Here is a 20,561-nt window from a genome sequence, read left to right on the forward strand (position 1 = left end):
TCCCCACTCCTTTTAAAACAGTGGTGGACATCCAGTAGCACAAGGTAATTTTTTGACAGGCAATTGCTCAACTTCAAGAAACAGCATCTTATATTTTATATGATTTTCAGATTTTCAGTGTCTTCCTACATTTATAACAATGTAGCAAGCTAAATCCAAAAAAAAAGGACAATAGCTCCATAGTCCTACCTACAGCCTACAAGAATAAAGATAGCAACATACATTAGCATACCTTGTTGCCAATCAGAACCCCAACAGCATAGCCAGTGGTGTTAGGTGGCTTCCACAGAGATGACAAAGTCTACACAAAGAGAAATGATTTAAAAAAAAAAAGAAGATATCATATTATACTGATGAAATATCTCCCCTTTACTATTTACACACACACACACACAGAGATCATGCTATGTTATGTGAAGATCAAGTAATCATGAAATAAAAAATATATATATAAAAAAACTATATAACATTATGTCATTCTTGTTGATGCAGAGTAATTTGAGTAGCATAAACCAGAGCCAAAAGGAGGCGGCCAAATCTCAAACCAAACAAATCGTTGCTGATTAAATAAGAGACTAAAATCAATCAGATATCCTTGTGCCACACCATAATTCAACAGTTACTAATAGAAGTAGTTAAATTTCCGGGGAATAAGCTATGCTACAGAGAGTTATGACGTTATTAGTTCTTGTATTTTCAGGACTAGTTGAGTCAGTTCTGACCAACAGGCCAATGGCACATAATGAACACCTCTTGTCAGAGTTTGATCAAGTTTGGATAGGTCTGCACAGTTCCTTTAGGTATCAGTACTATGTGTCCTATAAAAAGATCAAATTTTTTTACACAAATATCACAAAAAGAATACAAAAAATTACAATTAAGTACTACCTAGATCCTTGACCCCCCCACTTGACTTCAAAATCCCTTTTTTTATCTTTGAAATCATTATGCAACAAAGCCCAATCCACTATAAAAGATCTAAGGTCCTTGCAAATGCTAAGTGGTTTGTTACATCTTCTATCAATACAAGCCGCCCACAAGGTACCTGGGTATGCCTTTTGGGGAGAATGCAATGCAAATAAGATTTGGGAGCCGATTGTGGAAAGGGTGGAGAGATATTTGTGGTCAGAATCTTGGAAAGGGAGATATTTGTAAAAAGGTGGGAAGTTGGTGTTGATAAAGAGTGTTCTTTACTCCCTTCCCACTTACCTACTATCATTGTTTTTTTTTCTTTTACCAATACTTACCTACTATCACTGTTCTTCATTTCAGCTAGGCAATTGAAAAGAAAAGGTGAGGTTTTCTATGGGAAGGATGGAAGACGGATTTTAAATTGCATCTAGTTAAGTGGAGCAAAGTGTGTAGTCCAGAGAAAGCATATGGTTTTGGAGTGAGGAAGATTAGGAAGTTTAATGTGGCTTGTCTTGCCATGTGGCTGTGAAGATGGAATGAGCAACCCAATGCTTTATGGAGAAGGATAATTTTAGCCAAATATGGTGAAAGGGATTTAGGCTGGTAACAGAGAGAGACAAGCTGCCCTATGGGTGTGCTGTTTGGAGAGGGTGGAATTTAGAAAATGAATCAAGTATACACTGGGAGATGGCACTAGAATTAAATTCTGGTCTGATTCTTGGTGTGGTGATCATCCACTTAAAGAAGCTTGCCTATCCTCCTTGAGATAGCACAGAACAAAGAGTGTCTGGTTGCTGAGGCCTTCTCTTGGGTAGGAGGTTCAGCAGTTTGGTGCCCTATGTTTAGAAGGAATTTAAATGACTGGGAGGTTGAGATGTGGATGGAGTTGATGCAGCAAATCTCTGCCATCACACCTGATAGTATATGGAGATGCTGGATATTGGATAAAGAAGGCAATTTCACAGTTTAATCTTTCTACAGTAAGCTCATAGAGGTAAGATGCAGCCAAAGTGTGGAAATACTGCAACTCCTCCAAAAGCTGTTTTTTTATTATTGGTGGCAGTATTGGATAGACAGCGGATGTTTTGGCTAGGAAAGGTCTGAATTGCTGCCTGGAAGATGTGTAATGTGTGGGGGAGCTTCAGAGGATTCAAAGCATTTGCTAATTCACTGCAAAGTTGCAAGAAACCTTTGGGCAAGATTTTTGGGGCTGTTTGAAGTTCATTGCTTTTTTCACGAAAATTTATTGGCAGTTCTAAGGAGTTGGCAGCTGAAAGGTCTTTCTAAAGAAAGCAAGGTTATTTGGGGAGCAGGACCAGCTTTATTGGTTTGGCCAATTTGGACGGAAAGGACAAAAGACTGTTTGAAAAACAAGTTCATTCCAGAAAAGAATTTACTGAAAGGATTTTGGGGTAGGTTGTATTCATGGATAGGAACACACAATTTGTTCATGAATAGGCCTTATAGCTCCTTTTTTTATTCTGGAGCACATTTTGTATCTATGCACACAGAATATACAAATTAGAAGATGTACAGATATCTTTGGGCACTGTACAGCTCCTTGTTGTGCAGATTTGGTTTGTTTTTTGAGTAATACAATACTTTACCTTTTTCCTAAAAAAAAAAAAACTTTTATATAGCAGACAATTTACCAAAATTATAAAATTTTAAACATCCATCTAATTTATAGCCTTCTAGTATTATTTATTTTTCTGTCCTATGATGATCTGTTTTTGCTGCACTATAGATGGGAGCAGTTCCCCCTCAGTTGAAGGGTGATTTTATGTAAAGATGTGTTCCTGCAATTAATCACGTGAGACTAGGACAGAAGCTCCATAAGGTTTTAAGTTTTAACTTCCAAAAGTGAGCTCACTCTGTCCCATTGGTCATTGATTCAATCACTACTAAAACTAAAATGGTCCAGTTGATCATAGCAATGGAGCAATATAAAGAACAAAACAGAGCACAACTGCTCTACAACGTGAAAAAAAAAGGTGAAATTAACAATTTTAACAGAGGAAATATCCGATGAACTCTGACGGATACAAAATTCAGGATTTTCTGTTTTTACTTGCTCACTCTATCCCAATAGTTATTTGTTTCTTGTTTTAGATTTCTCTACCTCCGATTTCTTCTATACTCAATTGGATATTTAGTAGCTCAACTCTTTGGGCAAAGGAATATATGATTAAACACCAGATATGCAAAAACATAAAAAAGAAGAAGAGATGCAAATAACAATTGGCAAAAGAATATTCAAATGTGGTTATAAGAAATAACAAAGACAACCATTTACCAACAAACCTGCTTTGTCATTTTCCTATTCTTGTCGGCATCATCATTGTTACAGTTATCACCATCATAAGTGCGCAAATCAACTTCAATTTCTGAAGATTTTGGTTTTATTCTAACCTGAATGGCAATATCCATTAATGAGACATCCAATAAACAAACCATAAACAATTAGCAATGTCAAATGGCAAAGTGAATATCGCTTATAAAAAATCTATATATAGACCTCTTTACATCTCTCATCCAGTTCGTAAGGACGCCAACAAGGTCTAAGAGGGTATTGAAGAACATACAACTGTAAGTAAAATATAGAAAAAAAAAAAAAAAGGAAAATGTAAGAAGGCATAACCACACGTCAATCCAATCGGATATGGAAGTAGAGACTGTATGCATTTGTGAGGCCTACTTGAGTATCGGTATCAAGAGGAGGAGGATTAAAGAAGACATCAATTTGGCGAACAACTCGATCTTCGTCACCGTCTTCTTCCATGGGGACCTCCTTCGCCTCCTCCGCCTTCGGCTCCACCTCCTCTTTGGCCATAAAATTGAGAGTCGATGAAGCAGATGGTGGTGGCGAGGGTTCAAAGGCTGCCTTGACAGTGGCATCGAGTGATGGCTGGGAATCTTCTTGTTTCTTTACAGGAAGGGCAGTAGGTTCTGATTCTGATACTGGTTCTGGTTTCGGTTGGAGCTTCGGCTTTGATGATTTGGGCAGGAACCTTGAGGGTTTTCTGGAAGCTGCCTGGCTTGAGCCATTGGGGCGCTCGATGCCTAGGTCGTCTAAGTCCAGGTCCATAATAACTGAAGACACGACCTCCGACAGCGGTGTTGATACAATCGGGGTCAGTAAGAGAGTAGAGGGCACTGCACCGCGCTCTCTCCCTCTATTGAAAGTACTAACTTGAACAAAAAAAAGCCAGCCACACTGTCACCGTAGTGTTTAGTAATCGAACTCGCAACTCTACAGTTTACAGACTCTATACCCACAATGCAGAAAATTTTCTGCATTCACGACTTTAAAAAAAGGCCACGTCGAGCTCCTCTCAAATCCCTCAAATTCAAACGGGCGTCTCCCTTTGTTTTTTTTTTTTTTTTTTTGTGCAAAGAAGTATCTTTCTATTATATCATATAGAAAAACTTACATGATTCGGAGCTGAGGTGCTATAGTGTACGTTTAGCTGGCCCTTACAGGATATATAAGCAAAAAGATGGGCTGCTTAGTTGTAGTGTTTAGGTATATGTACAAAACATATAGTTTCAAAAGAGGATATTAATCTTCTTATATGGCTCCTATGCAGCTGCTCTATCCAGTGATTTACTTGATCTTTGTTGGCAAATTAAGCTAATGCTGTGCTATCTGTATAAACCAAAAGATGCAATATTCCTCTTGAGAGTGCCACTTGGAGCCCTCTCAGCAGGGCTCATATTTCAGCATCATAGCTACTGACGGCCTAACAGGGTCTGCCTTCTGCATTGATGGATTGCTCATTGGCATGTTGGAGGATGAACCCATGTCCTGCATGACCCGTAACTGGATCGAAAGAACCATCAATATATAAGGTGGGTAGGTTATTGTGTTGCATGTGTTGGTGTTGGGGTAACAATTACCACTTGTGAAGGCTCCTCCTAACATTCTCGAAAGTCCATTTGTTTCTAGCTTCCCATATGCAATAAATAATTATTGCAAATTTGTTGAGGCTCATTAATGCTTGTTGTTTCCCTAGGTTTTGAGACAATGAATTATACCATTCTTGGATGATGATGATGTGAATGGGAATCTGTGGTATTGTGGAAGGATTTAAGCCAATATGGGCTCCACACCAAACAGCCCGCATAAAATGAGCATTGGAAGTAGAGGTCGTGAGTCGACTCCACATGATCCTTACAGAATATACAAAGTTTATCCGATTCAAGCAACCAGGAGCACTTGCTTTTTGTGAATAGTCCATCCCAGAGGATCTTCCAAAGGAAGACTTGGAACCAAAATGGGATTTTGAGAGTCCAGATCAGCTTCCACTTGAAATGAGTGGTCGAGCTTGATGCACCCAATGATGAGAAGAGATGAAAGGTTGACTTAACTATGTAATGACCGAAAGAGTTGTTTTTCCAGGTAAGTAATTCAGCCGATTGACTTGGCTCTAGATGTATTGCAACGATATGTTGAATGGTGGAAGGTGGAAAGAGTTGTTGAAGTGTTGAGAGTCTCTATGAACCATTTGGGTTGAGAAGCTCTGACACCTTCAGGTTGGGCGCCCTAGCTTGAGCTGAGGGTGTATTGAGATGCGGTATTTGTCCAGGCAATGTTGGGATCCAAGGATCCGAAGTAGCAGAGACATCCAATCCATCCTTGATGGACCACAGAAAATTCAAGCGCAACAGTGGTAGTAACTGATGTGCTTGTTGCCACCATTGAGAAGTACGATGACCTTTTTTTATGCAAAGAATGAGGTATGAGGGAAGTATTTTGACTTGATTTGTGCTCCAATCCATCCGTCTTTGTATGCTCTTTCTGATTTGAAAAATGAGCCGATCTCGTATTTCACCACCCCGTCCTCTTCCACTTATGAGATTGGGTAGAACTTGGGTCTAAGAAGGAATTTGAGGGACTCAAATTTCGACAGTATTTCGAGCCTTATTGCACTTCTTGATAATATTGTCTTAGACCCCACTAGGGCGGATTCTAGAATTTGGACACCTACCCCTAATGGCATTTTCTCTTGTGTTTCGTTCTTCAAAGTCTTAAATTAGTCCACTAGTCCTACCCTTCCCCCTTTCCCTGTTGATGAGGTTTGGTGCAGAGCTATACCCCCTAGGGTTGGTAGTTTTTGTTGGGAAGCCTATCTGTAAAAAATCAACACTAGTGATTTACTCCAAAAGAAGAGACCCAATACTTGCTTGTCACCTCAGTAGTGTGTTCTGTGTAAAGCGGATGGGGAGACTAGTTTTCACCTACTGGTGTCTTGCCACTTCGCGAGGTCAATTTGGGATTGGGCTTTCTCCTTATTTGGATGCAACTGGAATCCCCCACCAGACTTGCAAGGCCTATTCTCCCCTTCCTTTTTCAGGTGGTGGATACAAAGGGGAAAGACAATGTGGAGAGGACTAAGGGCTGCAATATGTTAGACACTGTGGGAAGAAAGAAACTCCAGGATATTCTCAAACTCAGAGAAGAGCAGCAAATCTGAGGGCTATCATACATATTAGGGCGGTACAGTGGCTGAAATCTTTGGAACTATTCACAGATTACACTGTGGATGACATGTTGAGGAAGTGGGGTGAAATTGCAAATTGCACGCAGACCAAGTCAGTAATGAGTGTGGCTTGGACCCCCCCCTCCCCCACCTAGTGGATTCTTGAAATTAAACTTTGATGGGTGTAGTAGGGGAAACCCGGGAAAATCGGGGATCGGGGATGTTTTTAAGGATGAAAATGGGGTCATCTCTGTTATGTTCTCAGGCCCAATTGGAGTGGGTGACTCCCTTGGAGCTGAGATCTTTGCAGTTATGAAAAGAGTCCGGAAAGCTAAGGAATTGAACATCAAGAAACTCATAATTGAAGGGGATTTAGAAGTGGTGATAGGGTGACTACTAAAGATCAAAATGGTTTATGGAAGTACAATAATGAGAGGAGGAAATTCAAGTGGCTGGTGCGGGAGATGGAAGTTAAGACATGTTGGATTAAAAGATCGCCTAATTCCCTAGCTGACGGTTTAGCTAAACAATGGGCAGAAAGGGATTCATTGTTTTGGGCTAAGCTGTAACGTTAGTGTCTTTTTATTTTTTCCTTTCTTGAAACTCTTTGTGACTCTTGGAAGATAAGTATGTTTGTCTTCTACTTGTAAATTTTCTACTGATGAATTAATGAAAGTGTTATTGATAAAAAAAAAGCCTCCTATTTGCTTCCCGAACATGGCTTGATTCATGGTACCATAGCATCTAAAACCCAAACCTCCTTGACTTTTTGGCTGACATAGCTTACTCCAAGGGATGGGTATGTCTAGAAAGCTCTATCTTTATCACCCCACCAAAATGATGTTGTCATTTTGTCTAGTTGGGAGGCTGTTGTTTTCGGTAGGATTGATGTTGACATGGTGTATATTGGTATGGATTAGAGGACCGACTTGACTGAGGTTATTCTACTAGCTTGTGATAGCAGTTTGGAGCTCTAGGAGCTTATTTTAAAAGATACCTTGTCAATAATCTCCTTATCTGAAGAACAAAGTCGTGTATTTGTTCCCATTGGAACTCCAAGGTATTTGGTACCAATAAATGGTTTCCTTATTCGTAGGATGTGAGAGAGGAATTTACAGTGGCGTCGAGGAACATTTCTACTAAAGAAGATATTTGACTTGGAGTAATTGATTTTTTGCCCCAACATACTTTGAAAAGTGTTTAGGATATTGACCAGGGTTTTTACCTGTGCTATGTCAGCTTTGTAGAAAAGAATACAATCATTTGCAAAAAGGAGGTGAGTTATAGGGGTACCATTTTGACTAATTCTAACTCCCTCAAGCTGTCCAAAGGTTGATGCTTGGTTCAAAAGTTGAGTGAGAACCCCCATGCCTATGAGAAACAAATATGGGGAGATAGGATCTCATTGTCTAACACTGCGGCTCAGCCTGAAATGATCATGAGCTTCACCTGCAATTTTAATTGAGAAAGAGGCAGTAGATATGCACTGATATATCATGTTGCACCATTTCATGGGGAAATCCATTTTTTGGAGAACATGGTATAAAAACTTCCAGCCCATTATGTCGAATGCCTTAGACATGTCTAACTTTAGGGCAATGAAGCCCTTACCTCTTTTTTGAAACTTTAGCTTGTGCATGATCTCCTTCACCAGAAGAATATTATCTAAAATGTGTCTTCCTTTAAGAAAACCCGATTGGAAGGGAGATATCAGCTCCTGTAGTACGGGTTGATGTGGAAGGACCATCCACTTGGTAATAAACTAATGGGGCGGAAATATGAGACATCCACCGATTGCTTTTTTTTAGGTACGAAGACCAAATTTGTATTGTTGATTTCTTTTGGTAAGAACTCAGTACCATGGCAGAAACATCAGTGCCGATCAGATCCCAGAAATACTGATAGAAGTAAGCTATAAACGCATCAGGCCCTGGTACTTTATGAGAGGTGCAATTGTTGGATCACCACCGAAATTTCTTCTACTGTGGGTGGGAGCAGCAGGGAGTCCTGTGTTGTAGATAAATAGGCAGTTGGACTGTGTCCAATACACCTGGGTCGAAAACTTCTTGTTGACCCCCAATATCCAAAATTGATTGCTTAAAAATTTGGGCAATGTTAGTACGGTTAGAGGTCCAGGAGATTTTAACCATACTGAATTATTTTTTGTGTTTTTAAAATTTGTCATGTGGTGAAAGTATTTAGTGTTTTCGTCCAAAGATTATCATTTGGGCCAGTCATTTGAAGTGATGAAATTTGGTCAGCCAGCTTACGAATATGATCTTGGATTTGGCCAAAGTGGCTTTTATTCCAGGATTTGAGAACAGACTTGCATGATTTCAGCTTGGTAACGATTTTGTGGGCAGGGGAACCCTATATATGCTGGCTCCACAGGTCTTGGACAATTTGCTTGCATTGTGGGTGGTCAGTCCAGAAATGCATGAAATGAAAGAGAGGTCTCCTCTGCGGAGATACCGATTTGGTGTTGAGTGAGATAGCTCTATGATCTGAACTGGTAATGGGGAAATGCCGGAGCATAGAATTTGGGAACAGCTGACACCAGGTTGGGACGGCTAGGGCTCTGTCCAATCTTTCCAGACTTTTATTGAACCTGCTGGCCATTAGTCCATGTGAAGGGGGGCCTATAAAGTCAAAGTCGATTAGGTCAAAATGATTTATGAAGTTTTGCATGTGTTTAGAGAGGAAGGGCTTATTGTTACAGAATGACTTATTACTTCTAGACGAATCAGATGGATTGTATTGTCCACGTATAGTGTATTGACTTTAAGAGAACTTGAGTAACAACATAGGAGGCCTCTTGAAAACCCAGAAGCTTCATGATATACGAACTAAGTGAATCCCAGTTTCCTGGCTAGTGAGGAGCTGCTTGTTGAGGATAATTTTGTTTCTGATAAGAATAGTAGGTCTGGCTTCTCACTTTTACACAATTTTGCAAGCTCTCTTGCCTTCTTTTGATCGTTAGCCCCACGGATGTTCCAAGTGATGATCTTCATAATAGCAGTTAGATATAGAAGCAAAGAAGTTGGTAAGAGATTAAGCAAAATGTAAATTAAGGTGATGAGGAGATGTACCTGTTGCGGAGGCTGGGCTGAGTGAGTCTCTGATAAGTGTAAATATTCAGGTGTTGTGTGGTCCTCCATTCCTAGTTCCATTGGAAACGTAGCTACTGCCATATCGGGTCTGGGTAATGTGCCCGGGTCAGAGGGAATAATCCAAGGGGAAAGGTCTATTAGGGAACTGTCGAGTACTTGTGGCGGCAGTTGAGTTGTTTGCGTCATTGTAATTCAGACAAAAGGATCTCAGGAGGAAGGATTTGGCCAGTGAAGTAGTCAGACACATCTCCATTCTTGATAGCTAGCAATGTTTTGGAGGAAAGGTCTAAATGGTATGTGTTTGGTCTGCCCCGCCTTCTTTTACCAGTAAGCAAATCGATGGTTCCTAATCCCCCCGTTTTAGTGAAGTAATGTGCTGTCAGAGTCGGTTTCTGCCCATTTGCCCATGAGGTTGATTGGAGTTGCGCATGATAATCGCGTGGGGAGGGTTGAAAGCCTGGTGCATGGGAGTTACGTGGCAATGCTTGGGTATCCGACTGGATTGCATGCATGGTGCATGGCTCCACTTGCATGGCGTTTGACGCTGCATGGGTGCCACGTATTGACTTTTGCGCGGGTGCCTTCTTCGTATTAACACGGGCGTCTCCCTTGTTAGGGTAAATTGCTAGAACCTGCCCTGAAATTTTGTAATTACAATTGCCTTTCAGAATCCTGCAATAAAAGGTACAAAAATGTTTAAATTGTTTATATAATTTATTATTAAAATTGATTTAAAAAAAAAAGATTATAACAGATAAAAACAATTTTTGGGCCCTAATATCAATAAAAATAATAATTTTTAAAAAAATTTAAAAAATAGGTTGTCATTTTAAAAATAATATCAATTTACGGCAAAATACTGTTCATCTTATTCCTCTTTTAATCCATTCATCGGCGTCGGCGGCGCCCGCCGCCGCTTCCGCCTATCTCCGCCCTTTTTTTTCTTTCTTTCCTTTTTCGTTTAGAATGAATTGGGTTAAATTAAAGTAAGATATGGTGGGTAGTTGCAGTTGCACTTCTTCTTTTCTTTGTCCTCCACGTAGTTTCGGCTAAAGAATCGAACAACCAGCCCGCACCAACCTCGACAACCAAGTCGATCGTGTAGTGGCCCCGGGAACACATTCAAGGTGTCGAACAAGCATGCCAACTCTCGCCGCTGCATTCATCGCATATCCAAAGAAGCAATCACCGATCCCGCCACGTGACCGGAGAAGAACAGGAAGAAGGAAACGTTCCCTACCGGAGAATCCACGCCTGAACCTAAGAATTCCTCAGGCAATGGCAGCTGGGTCGAGTAGCCCAGTATTCCTCTGCACGTGAACATGAATAGCACTGATATGGTCGCTCTTGGTCGGCCTTCTACGAGCCATGCCCGCAGTATATACATCGTTTGCATTCCCACGAACACCTAACCATCAAAATACGAAACTCGATCAGATTTCATTGGCATAGATAAATTAACGAATTTGGATTTTGGAAAAATAACGTCAAAACTCGAAAGAAAAAGGAAACTCGGTGAAGGGGACAAGTTTAGAGGAAACCCAGATAGAAAGGTGGAGAGGAAGGAGGAATCATGAAGAGGGTGTACTCAACGCCCATGAAGAAGATAAGAGAAACCGCGAATACGCAGGGGATGGGATGGTACCTCACCACATTCACCGCGTCCACCATCGACCAACTCAGGAAGAAGACCTTCCTATTTTGTCCTACCATCGCTGCTGCTTTGAACGGTTTCTTCATCATCTTGGTGTCACCCTTCCTGTGGCTGTGGAGGTTGCCGACGGTGACGCCGTTGATGGATTTCCGGTCTCTACTCTTCCTGAGGTTGGTGTAGCTATGAAAACGGCTCCCCTCTGCATCCATCGTCGTTGCAGCAAACGAAAATCGCCATGGACAAATTGCCAGAGCGCGTTATAAATCAACATGATGAGAGGGATGGGGGAAATACCAATTTCATACAGGCGCGGAAGTGATGGATGGCAGTAGATTTGAATGTATTGCCACGGATTTGTCATTTTCCTTGTGCTTGTGGGCTAGAATCTGGGCGGAGGCGTTGCCGGAGGCGGCGGTGGGTGGAGGCGTTGCCGGAGGCAGCGGCACTCTTGAATGAATTGCAAGGAAGAATGTTTTTGTCCTTTAATTGATATTATTTTTAAAAAATTAGTTTATTTTTAAATTTTATTTAAAATTATTATTTTTATTGATATTAGGGTTTTAAAGTTGCCCTTATAAATTTTGTAAATAACAAAAATAAAAAATAGAGAATTTAAAGGCAATTTTGAAAGAGTTTGGGCTAGCGACACAGAAAACTTAGAAGTTAAACAATTTCAGGTTTTTAAAACTGACTCGAAGAACGAATTAATCGGGGGTCCATTTCCTGGGTCGAACGGTCTGTTCAAATCGAACGGTCGGCCCATTTAGACAAAAAAAATAAAAAACCATTGAACGGTTCAATAGCCTGGATCAGCGATTTGTTGACCAAATCAACGTTTTTTTGCAAATATTCGGTTTTGGGGAAAAACGGAATCGATCACCTAATTGGTTTCTGGTTTTTCTGGTCCGGTCCGGTTTTGAAACCATGTATGGGTATTTTGGATATTTTAATGTCTCTTTTTAGAAGATCCTAATAAAGAGGGTCTATTTGTAATTATGTCAAAAAAATATCAGAGGTAATTGCAATTACCAAACTTTAAGGGAGTTTTAACAACAATCAAAAACTTTAAGGAGGTTTTAGTAATTTACCTAAGATAATAAAATACTTTTAATCCCACCTCTACCCTCTTCCCTTGGGTTCCCCTCTCAACCTCTCCATGTATGTTCATCGTGGCTATGTTTGGCATCCATGTCGTTGTCCCAAAAGATGCATGTTAGGAAAAAAAAATGTTGCCCCATAAACAGCCTCATGTTGTCCGGCCCCAGATTATACTTTGGAAATCAAGAAGGTATAGTCTTAGGGAACAGTAAATTCAACAGTTTTCTGAAGTTTCAGCTTGTTGCTGCCAACGGTACAATGACATGGCACCAATGTAGCATAATCTAAAGTATTGGTTAATGTAGACCAATGCTGAAAATGGTTATACAACACTAATACAAAACAAAACCAGTGTTGTTTCCCCATAAAACATCCTATGTGGCAGCATCGATGCCAGAAAAAGGAGCCGCTTTATGAGAAAACAGTGCAACAGACCTTCATCCATACATTTTTCTCAAAAAATGGCTCTAAAGCAATGGCATCGATGCCAAACACCTGCCTTTTGTCCACCACGTATTGCTTTCATGCTGGCCTGAACGAACAAGTAATAAACTAGGCAAATGTCTAATGAAAAAAAAAAGCAGCACCTTGCTTTTTAACCAAAATACTTAGATATACTTTATGGTTAGTAAAAGTATTTATACCTTGTTAAATCACTATTAAGTATACATGTATTTTGTACGTAGCAATTTTTTTATGATGACGATGACAGTAAATAATACGTTACCAATATTTCTATGATTTTTTTTTTATATTTTCCATTTATACGAAGATCATTTTTAGTTGTCACACTTTTTTTTTAAATATGACGAATATATGATATTAGAGATGCATCCAAATGTTTTGTACATTTTTTCAACTTTATGTCTTCATTTTTATATTTTTTATTATTTAAATGTGACAACAAGGGTTAACACCATTTGACCCAAAAAATTGAATTGTAGACTCACCACTAAACAAGAAAATAACTTGTTTTGAATTGGTTTTAAAATTGTATTTTATTCATATCATCGATAACATTCTTTTTCATATTTATTTTTGGGAAAATTATAAAGACCCATTGTACTTTGTTTTGCGACAAAGACCCCCCTGTACTATGACCGTGAGACAATGACCCCCTTCTGTTAGTCTTCCATCCCAAAATGCCGTTATAATATTTTTAATCCCCATACTACCCTTCTAATAACTAGACAAGAAAACACTGTTCATCTTCCCCGACCTTCCAATACTACCCTTCCATTCCTTCACATTTCTCTCTCTCTCTCTTCCTCTCTCTCCTCCGATCTCTCTTCTTGCCCTTCTCCTTAACAGCATCGGGATTGAACCCTTTTAATTCAATCCCGACCTCTCTCTCCATTACTGCTTTCTTCAGATCCTGATCTCTCTCTCTCTCTCTCCATTTGCAATGCGTATCTCATGGGAGGGCAAGGTTGTGAAGCTTAAGATAGAAGAAGCTGAGTACCTATACAAAAGATTTATGGGCTTCATTGAGTTCTTTCCTCATGACATAGACCGAATCCTGAGGAACAACCTGAGCTTGGGTACGTGGGTCGTTTACCCGCGAGGCAAGTCATGGGATGAGTTGAGATCAGTTGGGCTTGTCCCTTCTAGCTGGGCCATGGTCAGTGTATGTAACAACGGAAGCATATTCAAGCTAAGGGTAGGCAAAGCACCTCTTTCTTGCCATATCTATTCGAAGAGCTCGAGAATGATGGATCGAATCTTCCCTTGCTTGAGGATACCGGCCCTGTCGGATGTCTTCCACCCCTTTGGCTTCTATTTCATGTATGGCGTGCATGGAGAGGGTCGAAGGTCTGACAAGTTGGTTCCTGCACTATGCCAGTTTGTACATAACATGGCTACTGAATGTAAGGATTGTAAAGTAATCATAATGGAGGTAGGGGTTGCGACACAGTGAGACTTGAAGAAATCCCACATTGAAAATTATTATCCTGCCCTGAAGACTTGTGGTGCATAAAAGCGTTGAGAAAGGAAAGTCAACATACTATAATGGGATGAACAAAAACCCCAACCACAACTATAAGAAGACTCTTCGTCGACCCTAGAGAAGTTTGATTTTTGATGATTATTGAATCCAAAGGGCAAAGGGGCCCTACTACTACTACAGCCCAACCCCCACTTAGATGTAAAATCTGTGTTCCTGTAGTCCATCTCCATCCCAGACCCTCCTTATGGGATGCCTTGCTCTAGTTCCTTTCAATTCCACGACATTGAATCTCAAGAGATCTCTCTCTCCATTAATGCGTATATGAAGCGAGCTAGGCCAAAGCATTATAGGTACACACAGAGATGGCTTGAGCATGCCGATAAGAAGGTAGCAGGAGACTATTCTGAGTCCTGCTACTGGAGGAGAACCTCCTCAAGAAATGAAACCCATGGTGGTGGAATTGGAGAAATCAGTTTCAGTTGGGAGAGAGAAAGAATGAGAGAGGAAGGTGAGGGAGGGGAAAAGAAGAGGAAAAAGAGAAAACAATAGGTTAAATAGGTTTTAAGAGAAAAAGGGCAAAAAAAGAAAATAGAAAAAGTTTAGTAGGGTATTTCGGTAATTTAACACATTCTATAATCTAACTTTACAGTTAAGGGGGGTCTTTGTCTCATGGTCATAGTATAAGGGGGTCTTTGTCACAGACCCCATAGTATAGGGGATCTTTGTAATTTACCATTTATTTTTCTTTAATATGGCTAATTTATATAGGATTCAATTAAATGAATGGGAGTTAATACCCTAAATATAAGATTTAACAATAGGGAATCTAATGAGGATAAATATAGGAGTTAAAATTACATCATGTGCTCTCAAAATTAGAGGGGACTAAATTCAATGAATGTTAATGGGAGTTAATATCTTAAATATAAAACTTAATAGATGGATTTGAATGAGAAAAAAAAAGTAATTGGTCAAATAATGCTTTTGTCCTTACAATTAAAGAGGAGCCAAATTCAAAAATAATGATGTTCTAACCAATAATAAACTTCAATGAATGTCAATAGGAGTTAATACCTTAAATATAATTGTTCAAATTATGTTTATGTACTTACAGAAACTAATTTAAAAAATATGGATATTTTAGTCAAACAAATGTGTCATACTCATATTCACACTTTCTAATATGCTTTTTTTCTTCTTATTCTTCTTGTAAGTCTTATGCATTAGTAAGATTTGAATGAACAGATTAATCGTGATTAGGGAAAATGATATTGGCATGAAGTTGTTTAATAAAAGGACGTGGGGTGGTTTACAAAATGGTGTGGGGGGGGGGGCATCTGTCTTTCTAGTAACTTTTGTTATAGGAAAAGAAAAAACAAAAAATGGAAACATAATACTTCAAAGTTCAAACCAATTGGGTGCTGAAATCCTACTTTTTTTCACACATTTCAGTTTTGTGTGAGAATGGAAATAAAAATTGGATTTTGAAAAAGGAGAAGAAGATCAACAGCTATAGAGGGGTAAAACTAGGATTTCAAAATTTTTAAGGGAATGGGCATGCAAAATGGTATTAAACGTTTCTTTAGATGACCTATTTGTGTTATGTGGGGCCATCTTACTTATAAGGTATATTCGAATGGTTTTGCAAACCATAAGGTATACTTAAACTTAAATATTTAATCACAAAAAGAAAAATCCATGATACAGGAAGAGCTTTGACTAACCTCCCCCATCTCTTCATTTTTTTTGTGAATACCACCTGATTGATTACTACTTTTGTGATATCAAACCATTGATTATAAATTTTTCCCCCTCTGATATCATGCCTTTGTTTGTACCCAGAGAATTATGTTGCTCTTCTAAAAACAAAAGCACCTTCTGTTGCATAAATAGAATTCACTTTCAACACATGTTATGGGTGATGGTTTGGTTGCCACCAGGTTGGGGTTATGGCTTGGGGTATGAGCTATCCCCATTGTATAATAGGGGTATAACTTGGATGGATCTGAGTTGGGCTTTGATCAAAATATGAATGAATGGACCTGGCCCAAAATCCGAACTCTATACAGTGCAAAATGTTAACACGTATTGGTCGGAATTACAACCCTGCTGTGTAGCTTCATGAAGATATATATTTATATATTTGCATCCGTTTGATTTTGAATGGAAGTCTTCAACCTTTCCACAGTCATATGGCAATAATTTTCAATTTCATGAATATGCGCTTGAGCTGCACTAGTGATTGACATCGGGTCAAACTTCGACATTTACAGTATTGCTTTCTATCATTGTTTCCATGCAAGCCAACCCACTGGTAACAAATTTCTCTTCGCATCAAAACCAAATTGGCCTAGATGCTGGGCATTTTAATAACAAATGCTCTACACTTATCCTACCCACAAAGAGGACACCCGACATAAATATTTTAATGCTGAGCCTTCAAATTCAGCTGTTACAATACACCTCATATCACAAGCCTTTTTAAAGGCTCAGATTGGGAGGAATACAAATGTAAATATATAGAGTACAAAACTTTATATTAAATTATAAGTATATTGTTGTAAAATAATAGATAAGGTATAATGAAACTTATCGATAATCGCTTTCTAAATCAAATTTGTAGTGGTGTGATGTTGCAGAATCTCAAAATTGTAAATTATAGGAAAAATGAGGGTTGAATTGTGTCACTTGGTCACTCTCCTTAAAATTGCATTTGCCTCTATGGTGTAGCCGGGTGATCGCAAATCAATCGCCAAGATAAAATAGCCCACAGGCCACTGGTAGGCATGCATTCACTTACCAGACCTCCGTGAACCATAGAAAACTGATGCTAAGATATATAGAGAAGACAAAGAGTCGAAAAATGTTGTCTGTGAAGACTGATCGACCAACACTCATTTTATAGAGTGTTCTCAGACCCAAAAGGACACAGAGGTGTCCGTTCAGACAGATGCCTCTTCAGAACAGTGCACTTGTTCGAAGAGACACAGAAAAGAAGGGATACTCAAATTTGTTTGAAGAGACACGAAAGGAAAGAGAAAACGTTTTTAAAAAATTAAATTCAAAATTCAAACGTTTAATCCGATTAAAAGAAAATGATTCAATGCATCGTGCACCCGCACCCACGACTCGGCTCGACTTGACGCACACGTGTGAAAAGCACCCCCCCCCCCTCACATGCATGGAATATCTATAGTGTTTTCCTCCTACGGGTTCCTACCCATAGAAAGAGAGAGAGAGAGAAAGAGAGAGAGAGCAAAACTAAATATATACTCTCCTTCCACTCCATTTCCAAGCAATGTGGGACAAGGAATCTTCCCATGCACTTAAGAGTGGGAAGAGGAAAAGACAAAAACAAGAGAGGGAGGAGAGAAATTCTCAAAATTTTGAATCTCCCTCTAACATACTTGTACTATACATTTTTGTAATTTTCCTCTTTCTAAACTGAGCTTAAGGCTCAATTTGGAAGGAGTACAAATGCATATATATAGAGTGCAAAACCTTATATTTTGTATTATTTTGTATGTTTTGCATTTGTACTCTTTCCAAACTGAGCCTAAAGTGGCATTATATTCTTTGTATCCTTTAAAGAAGTAATATCAAAAAAGTGATTACTTTCACCTCCAAAAAAATAGTCCTTACACATGTCTACCCACTATCTTAATAAAAAATAAAATTAATAAAAAAAGGTATATACTTCAAATTGTAATTACCTAAGGTTTAGTGACATTTTATCTCCACTAAAAAAAGAAAAAAAATCATTCCAATTCAAACTTCAAACCCAGTTATATCAAACGGGCCAAAGTGTCCCAACAGCAAGACATGTTTCTTTTTTTGTTGTATAGCTCTAACCGACTCTGGTCTACGAGACTGCAACAATGTCAACAAACAAGTATGTATAATAAGGACCCATAAAACCCAACGGCCCGTGTTATCAGGATTTAGAAGTCGCTCCAACGATGTCGTACAAACACTTTATAGGGGCGTTTTGGTCATTTGAATGTAGATCATAAAGGGTATTTTGGTACTTGACAGTTATATAATCTGATTGAATCGCTCTGCTGCGGTGTTAGCTTAGAGGTGTAAATCGAGTCATGCCGATTGTGGTCGGGCATGATGGCATGTGGGCCGTGTCAGGCCCGGCATGATGGTCCATGCCATATTGGGCCTAGGGTTTTAGGTCTCTGGGCCAGGCCAGTATGATATGACCAAGTGGGCCGTGCCGCTCGCGGCCTGCAATATGACCCAACACGGCCCATATCTACTATTTATATTATATATATATAATATTATATTATATATATATATATAATATATAATATATTATATAAATTATAATTATATAATATATAAATAAAACAAACAATTTTTTTCAATTTTAAATTTTTTTAATTTTTTTTAAATAAATAAACAAAAATAACTTTGACCTGATTTAGGCCAAGGCTTAACCCACAGGCCAGCCCGGCCCACAATACGGCACGGGCTTGGGCCATGATCCATGCCGGGCCAACCGCCAAAGTTTTCAATGGGGAGGGTGGCACGGCCCACTTTACACCTCTAAGGTGCATACTGACAGACCGCTATATATATTTGTCGCTTTGCCTGACTTAAAATATCTCAACACCAAACATGCCAATCGTTTGGAGGCATTTCCCTCAGATATTCTATTATCACACTTACCAGTGTTTCTTTCTATTATTTCCCTATGTCTTTACAGTTCTCTAATTTTTTATTTTCAGCATTAGAATATAGGTCAGTTTCTGCAAATTCACTGTATATGGCTCTATGCTATCATCATCATGGTTTGCATTATATGTTTCTTTCTATTCTTTCCCTATTTCTTGACGGTTCTCTAGTTTTTGATTTTCAGCATTAGAATATAGGTCAGTTTCTGCAACTTCACTGTATATGGCTCTATGCTATCATATTGGTTGCATTATATGTTTCTTTATATTCTTTCCCTATTTTTTGACGGTTCTTTAGTTTTTCATTTTCAGCCTTTAGTTGCTTTTATGGTGAAACGGAACCAGTTGCCTGACTGGTTCAGGTCAACCGGTTCGACTGTCCGATCTAATTCGGTTTTCAAATCCATGTTTCAAACGTGCGGAAATGTAGTGTTACAAACCATCACAAAATTCACTAAACCAGGGGCCAGGAATGGGTGCCACGCGGTTTAAGTATGCTTTCATTCTAGCCTGAACCAACGAGCAATAAATTAGGCAAATGGCTATTGATATAAATTAGGCCCAACCAAGGGTTTGGGGTGGGTTAGCCCTAGCCGGTTGTTTCCTAATTGTATAGGTTTTCCTGTATTTCCCTACTTTTTCCTTCAAACCGAACATAGCCTTAATAACTTATGAATAATTAATATCAAAATATTAAAATTATTAATTAAGTCATGGGTATTAATAAAATATAGTAATAATAATAACTTGTAAACTAATAAAATGTAAAATATTAATTAATTAAAATAATTAAATAACTAATCATTTATTTTAAAAAATTAATATCTAATCAATAATAAAATTACTATTAACTAATTAATAATTAATTAATGAATAAATAAATAAGGACTTTATTATTAATCTAATTAATTATTCAATAAAATCAGTTAAAGAATAAAAATGTTATATAATAAAAAATAATTATTAATAAAAATAAATATATTAATTAATTCATAGTAAATATTAATAAAATATTTTTTAAGTTAATAATTAATTAGATAATTGTCAATATTAATTAATTATAAAATGATTTCATTAAAATATTAATAATAGCAAAATATAAAATAGTAAAAATATTACTAATTAATTAATAATTGTTACTCGTGTTGATTTTCTCACTTAAAATTGATGAGGGATAATTTGGCCTAACCTATTAGCCTGAGGACATGTGGAACAACTTGATGACTGGACGACAACGCAACATTTTCAGCCACCTCGGCAAGCTAGTTCAACTCGGGTACCTTGGGCACCTCAGCCAAGACCGAGGTCCGAGCAGCCTATGGTGCCCCGACCTGCCGAGGTGCCACGTAGCCCACTTCTAGGAGCTAGCCAGTTGTCTATGACCTTTTTGGGATCACGTCGCACGTCTGCAAGCCTTATCCTTATCCCGCTTGGATCGGACGAACTCGATAAGACTTATCAGTTTATGCAAAGTCCATCTTCGAGTGTGAAATGGACTCCAGGTAACACGGGTCGGGGATCTCGGATACCTATGGCAGTTCGCCTATATAAAGGCCTCACCTCCAACTTTACAAGGTACGCGCGATATCAACTCTCTAGTCTCTTTACTCACTAAGCTATCAAGCTCGCAATCACTCTTCGCTAACTTAAGCATTAGAGTGTCCACATTGG

At 38.7% G+C, this 20,561-nt stretch overlaps 1 protein-coding gene and 1 pseudogene across 11 annotated transcripts in view; one reads left to right on the top strand and one right to left on the bottom strand.

Annotated features, from left to right (window-relative positions):
* The window catches only part of LOC104595744 (uncharacterized), a 47,274-nt gene extending 35,643 nt beyond the window's left edge, over positions 1–11,631 (bottom strand). For 3 of the 11 annotated variants that reach the window (XM_010256613.3, XM_019197493.2, XM_088887735.1), the window contains exons 1-7: positions 11,151–11,628; positions 10,586–10,913; positions 9,485–10,177; positions 3,611–9,400; positions 3,431–3,499; positions 3,217–3,324; positions 233–301 (exon numbers count right to left, since the gene is read on the bottom strand). In XM_010256613.3, coding sequence (XP_010254915.1) covers positions 233–301; positions 3,217–3,324; positions 3,431–3,499; positions 3,611–4,000 — 636 coding nt within the window. In that variant the 5' untranslated portion in view covers positions 4,001–9,400; positions 9,485–10,177; positions 10,586–10,913; positions 11,151–11,628. Of the gene's footprint in view, positions 1–232; positions 302–3,216; positions 3,325–3,430; positions 3,500–3,610; positions 9,401–9,484; positions 10,178–10,585 lie in introns of all 11 variants that reach the window. The other 8 variants (XM_088887739.1, XM_088887743.1, XM_088887738.1 and 5 more) reach the window with 8 other exon arrangements.
* A 2,031-nt stretch (positions 11,632–13,662) lies between these two features.
* Positions 13,663–14,333, top strand: LOC148791281 (putative N-acetyltransferase HLS1-like pseudogene; annotated as a pseudogene).
* Positions 14,334–20,561: the final 6,228 nt, after the last annotated feature.

The sequence above is a fragment of the Nelumbo nucifera genome, chromosome 5, assembly GCF_055504915.1.
Source record: "Nelumbo nucifera cultivar China Antique chromosome 5, China Antique-T2T, whole genome shotgun sequence".
NCBI classification, from domain to species: Eukaryota; Viridiplantae; Streptophyta; class Magnoliopsida; order Proteales; family Nelumbonaceae; genus Nelumbo; species Nelumbo nucifera.